We start from the raw sequence: 6,325 nt of genomic DNA on the forward strand, positions 1-6,325 counted from the left end.
CCTAGAGACTAGTAAAGGAACTAAATCATCAACAAAAAATTACATAATCCTCTCATGGTATAACAAAGAGCAGAAAGGAAGCAAAGGACAGGAACACAATGAAGTAAAAATATTTTTGAAGATTTTTCCATGAGGGTATGGGCAGCTCTTCATACCTATAAATAATAAATAATATTACTTCCAGTAGGACAGACAGGCAAATAATGAAGTGACAAAAGCTGAGGACAATACAGGATTATTCAGGAGAGTCAAATCTGAAAACCAGTTACAAAAATTGCAGAAAGGACTCATGACACTGAGGGACTAGGTCATAATAATTGTAAGTAAAAACGAAGGTCAACCAGCAGAGATTAGGGGAAAAGTGAAGAAACAGCTCCATCTCCATTTTATAACAATAATTAGGTACCATACAGAGATATGTACATTTTTTAATGGGTATTACTAAGCAGGATTGAAAAAATCATGTGTCAATTTCAAAAGAAAAATGCTTTCTCACAGCAAAGCAGGACAAGTAATAAGTAAGCAAAATATGAAGAAGTCTTGAGAAAATAGAAAAACCTGAAACATTGCAATACCACTGCCAAAGTCTTTTATGCGTCTATGCCTTAAATATGACAGGTAATTCTGGGCTCCCCGACTTTCAAAGGGTTAATAAAATTATAAAATCTTCAGAGAGAGGCCATAAAGATGAGGAGAGTGATAGAAGAGTGCCTGTGTAAGAAGGGGAAACAGAAAACCTCTACCTGGAAAGGTCTGGGAGGAATTAAGAGGGATATGGTAATATTTTCCTAATCATAGAGAAAGTAAACTAAAAAATATTTGTTCAAGCCATAAGAACTAGGGAATGCCCACTACAATTGTGAGGATGGTTTAAAGCAAACAAAAAGGGATACTGCTTCACTCAAAAAGCACATGATAAATCTGTAAAATTCACTGTCTCATGGATTTTGTGGAATCCAGCAAGTTGATTTTAAAACAAAACAAGTAACAAAGAAAGAAAGAAACAGAAAAAAAACACAACAACCCAAAATACAGTCAAATGTATTTGATGTCTCTAGCCATGACTAACATGGTAGCTCAAATAAACATCTTGATCTAAGCTTTCAGGACATGACCAGAAGACCTGCATATTCTACTTCTTGTAATTCTGCCTTAGCAAGATAGAGCACTGGTGTAGAAGGTTCTCCGGTCTCAGCTCAGCTCACCTATTCTCACTTCATTGCTAGACTTTGGAAAAACTGAAGGAAAAACACTGCAAGTCTGAACTGCAAATGCTCAAAAATGCCAGTACCTATTTTATATTCTGCCATGTTCTGCCTTCTACCATATTTTTCTCTTGGATTCTCAAAAATTATAAATATATTTTTTAAATCTACATGACTATAGGACAAGCCACAAAAGCAAAAATATTTGTTCTTAAAGAAAGAATAGTCTAACAGAGACTTCATCATTAATAGACAATACATAGAGAATTTTTAACAATCAATGAAGGTACATGATGCAAGAGTCTCAGAAAACAAAAACACAAGTCCTTTGTGCGGTATATTCTGAGACTAGAATTTGCTTCACGTGGAAAAACAGTTCTGATTCATGTTGTGGCTAAATCCAGATCAAAATGAATGATGAAGTACTTTCAGTAACAGGTTTTGCTGTGCTGTCTGGAGTAATTGTTCTTCCGAAGCTATTGTTCACAAGCAAGGAAAATTTTCCTTTATTCATGCTGAGTAGTACTTATGTAGGCAATGCACTGTAATCAGTTTACCCAAACAAGATTACCTATGGTGTGAAATACTAGTACTCTAAGACTGACATCATCAAGACTCTGCAATGTATCTGTAGGGCTTTAAGCATCTTGCACAGATACAGCTACAGCAACGCACAGCAGCTTGTTAGTTATCAGCCATTTACCCCAGCAGCTTCACCCTGCACAAGGAGCAACACAAACACAGCCCCCACTTTTGCCCTCAAGTCAGTCTATGGCTACCTCATGAATGAAGAAAGATTAAAAAAAAAAAAAAAAAAAAAAAAAAGGCTTGATCAAGCAGGAAGCAAAACACAGCATTAACCTTCTGCATCGCAAAAAGCAAATCTTCAATCACTCTGGATTACCTTTTTCAGGCTACTGTGGTACAAAGTAAACTGGCAAATCGAAGTTAATCTGTAAGACTTAAGAGGATTTTAGTGCATTTCTACTGCGTGTGGCTGCTGAGCAGACTCGCCTCTGCAGGTTGTTGACTTTCCCCACAGTAAGGGTGATACTTTGGGGACTTAAGAGAGAAAAATGAAAGTGATGTCTTCAATTTTGTGGGATGTAGGCAGTCAGGAGAAACAAAAAGGTCTCTTCTAAACCCACTAGTTTCCAGATGCTTCTTCCCCAGACATGCTCAGCTGACATGACCGTGCAACTGCAAAACCAGAATGGGCTACTGTTCAGTTGCTGTGTTCTCTGCATCTTCTAAATTAGAGAAATAATGTTATCAACCATGGGCCTCCTCAGACTACAATTTTCCAGATAACTCACAATTATCAACAGCTATTCAGAAAGATGAATGCAGTATTAGCTTTTAGTAGAGAAAACAAGTTGTTCTTACTGCTTGCTATTTACTAATGGTCCAGAGGGGACTGCTATCCTAACATAATTAATGTCTATTAAGTAAAACCACTTTTGATGTAGTAGAGCAGGAGACGCATTAAAACCAAATCTCAAGCTGAAACGTTAAAACTTATGGAACGCTGGTGTGAAAAATGTACAAAGTAACTGCAACTGCGCTTACGCAGTATCTTTTAACAGGGCTACCAAACTTTAATCTGTTTACATGAAAACATAAAGGAAACACTTTACAAACTCCTAAAAACACATCATAAACCAGCTTAGCTGGCACGAGGTCAAGATGACACACCTCATGTTTACACTTAACATTTAATAGCACAGTTAAGTGTTAAGGGAGCTACCAAGGAATTAATTTTCTCTTCTAGTCTGCCAGACATCTAAAAAATGCCTCACTTCTGTGATTTCCAGCATACGCACGACAACAAAAGGCAGTGTAACGACCGTTCTTTACAAACCACTACATAGAGATAATGATGGCCACCACAAAAAGAGAATCTTGGGTTTATGACTGCTCACTCTCTAGAGATCCACAACATGTCTACAAAACCGGGAAGGCCCTATGTTTCTAATTATCAACAAAGTTCACACTTAACTATGTATAGCAACTCTCAAATGGATAGGGAGGGAACCCTACAAGCTCATAGGTCCCAAGCACCCAAAAACAAGAGGCAAACCAAGAAGCTACTGGTCCTATAACTGAACGTATTTCTTGCAGTTAAGATAGCTAGGAGGAGTGCCCATGTAAGGTAACCACTCTAAAACCAAATTTTGCACAGAGAAAACAGCCCTCGCAACTAGAAACAAGCCAGCCTAGGGCAAGCTCATTCTTAGAACCATCCTACTTCTGCACCGAACGAGGGGAAAAAAAAACACTGCTATTTGGACCCAGATCATTGTAAACAAAATAAACCCACCGTGGTTTCAGCACAACCTTAACAACAGTTATTCGAGAACAGGACCTCTTTATGCCTGCGACTTCTAACATAATATTAACTACTATTAACACTATACTGGTACCTATGGTATATGAGAGACATCCTCGACCACTTTTACACGTTCCCCAGTTAGGTCTTGCTCATCCAAACTTATCGCCTACTCCCAGTACCATTCAGACTACACAAGAGACAGTTTTTCAGGGACTTCTGACACATTTTTTCCCTCATTCAACTATGCAAATTCAAGTGCCGACAAAGGCACAAACAATCCCAAGAACGGCATGGAACCACCCCTTACACGCTTGTCAAGTATGTGTTCGCCTATTCCCAACGTGGAGCCTTCCTTATTCAGCAGTAGAGGGTAGCATGGTATGAGAAGAGACCCTCAAAACACACCTCGGTCCCCACGCAGAGGTCACAACCCCCATCTTTTCCCCACTGCCCGCACTGCTGCGCGGCTCAAACGCTCCCAGAAGTTTTTGGGAGCATCCGCGGGTGCCACACCCGGGGCTGCGCGGCAGCGGTAGATTACTTCTATTACCGAGAAGTCGAGCGAAGTTTCGCGCCCGCTGCTGCCCGCAGTGACTCACCAGCTTGGTCTGGGCGCGCCGCAGAAACTCCTCCATGGCGCCGGCCGGCAGCAGGACCCCGCCGCCGCCCCGCGCTCCCTGCGCCGCCCGCTGCGCAGCGCGGACTCGCCCCCGCCCCGCCCCGCCCCGCCGCGCCCCACCCGCCGCGGGCAGTGACGTCAAGTCGTGCCGCAAGGCCAGCGCCGAGCTCCGCGGAGTGTCGCGGAACTCAGCTGCATGGCCGGGCCGCGGTACAAGAGGTGGAGCGGGCAGCGCCGTCCCGGGCTGCAGGTCGCTTCCCCCCCCCCGGGTTGCGCAACCTGTCAGGCCCTTTCAGGCGGCGAGTGTGTGCCCGCGCACCCTCAGCAACTTCGCACATGGCACCAGACTGAGTTAGGCGGTCAGTATGCGTGAGGGACAGGCTGTCACCCAGAGGGACCTGCGCAAGCTGGTGAAGTGGGCCTAGGGGAACCTCCTGAGTTTTAACACGGCCAGGTGCAGACCCCCAGTGGGACAACCCCCATTATAAATATGGCCTGGGGGTTTATGTGACAGCAGCCGAGGAGAAGAGCAATTGGGAGTACTGGTGGACGGGAAGCTGAACATGAACCGACACTGCACACTTACAGCCCCTATGACCAGTCACATCCTGGGATGCATCCAAAGAGGCATGGCCAGCAGGTGAAGGGAGTGAATTCTGCCACTCTGCTGTCATGAGACTTTACCTGGCATTCTGTGGCCTTTGCTGGGGCCCACAACACAAGAAGGAGGTGAACCTGATGGGAGAGAGTCCAGAGGAGGACCACAAAAATGATCAGAGGGCCAGAGAACCTCTTCTGCAAAGACAAGCTGAGAACTGTGGTTGTCCATCCTGGAGAAGAGAAGGCTCCAGGGAGACCTTGCAGCAGCTTTCCAGTATCTGAAGGGTGCCTAAAAGAAAGCTGCTAAGAGACTGTTTAGAAGGTCATGTAGCTATAGAACAAGAAGCAATGGTTTTAAACTAGGGCAGGTTTAGATTGGACATAAGGAAGAAGTTGTTTACTAGGAGGGTGGTGGAACACTGAAAAAGGTTGACCAAGAAAGTGGTGGAGGCCCTATCCCTGGAGACAGTCAAGGTCAAACTTGATGGGGCCCTGGGCAACCTGGTCTAGTTGGGGATGTCCTTGCTTACTGCAGAAGGGTTGGAGCAGATGACCTTTAAAGGTCCTTTCCAGCCCACTGTATTCTGTGATTTTGTGTTTGACTGTAATAAAGAGGGCATTAAGACTCATCTCAGGATCTCAAAGTAACAGGCATCATTTAGTGGCTGCTCTAGGTCCTTAGGCAAGTATTTCTCCATTTTCCAATTTACAGTTAGCAAACCTCAGCAACAGAAAGCTCACGGGCACTGGGCTCAGAGACAATGACCACTTCAGGGACTCCTTACCACAGTGGCACAAGGTCCAGCATGCACAATTTAGGCTCCAGAAACTGCCTCTTACTTCAGACGGGTTCTATTCTGACTGTAGACCTTGTAGTCATATTTCGTATGTATTCAAATACACAACTCAAAAAAGGATGCTTCTGGGATAGTATCCACTTTACAGAGAAATAATGTGAAACCTCAAAGAGCTGGAGTCCCTCTCCAGGACTGTGGAAGTCAATGGAAGGTCATGAAATGAATGAAGAGCAAACCAGGAGATAAACTGCAGAATTCATACTTACTCCAGTGCTCTTGCACTAGTATTCACTGGTGTGTTTCCTTTGCCTGCTGTAAATAACTAACTTGAGTAGTACAGATTTATTATTCCAATCAAGTTACGCCTCACCGAGGAGTTAGCAATGGCTAATTATTAATAACTTAAGTGCTATGAGATATGTGATCTTTTTCTCTTGTGTATTATTTTACACCTCATTGAAGATATTACTGTAAAAGCTAAAAGCTCTTGTGTCCTTATTAAGAAACCTTTTCTTATGAGTGTAATTCTCTCATTTGATTTGTTAATTCTTGCATGATACCTTGCAGATCCTATTACTGAGTTGCCTGTCATGATCAGTCTGTGCTGCCTAGTCATATGTTCCTGTTTCAAAGTGTTCTGGAGAGTGGAAAAAAAAAAAAGTCCTAATCTGTATCACAACCCTTTAAATTTGAAATGTAAATCTTCATTAGAGTACTTGAGTGGACTGAAGCACAGTGCAAATGATGTGAAGCAAAGCATTACAAATGACAA

General features: G+C 43.1%; 1 protein-coding gene across 1 annotated transcript in view; it reads right to left on the bottom strand.

The window, feature by feature from the left end:
- Nucleotides 1-4,205, bottom strand: part of PRUNE2 (prune homolog 2 with BCH domain) — a 191,897-nt gene extending 187,692 nt beyond the window's left edge. The window contains exon 1 of the mRNA XM_064140915.1: nucleotides 4,137-4,205. Coding sequence (XP_063996985.1) covers nucleotides 4,137-4,172 — 36 coding nt within the window. The 5' untranslated portion in view covers nucleotides 4,173-4,205. The remainder of the gene's footprint in view (nucleotides 1-4,136) is intronic.
- Nucleotides 4,206-6,325: the final 2,120 nt, after the last annotated feature.

Source organism: Pogoniulus pusillus, chromosome Z (assembly GCF_015220805.1).
Source record: "Pogoniulus pusillus isolate bPogPus1 chromosome Z, bPogPus1.pri, whole genome shotgun sequence".
In the NCBI taxonomy this organism is placed as follows: Eukaryota; Metazoa; Chordata; class Aves; order Piciformes; family Lybiidae; genus Pogoniulus; species Pogoniulus pusillus.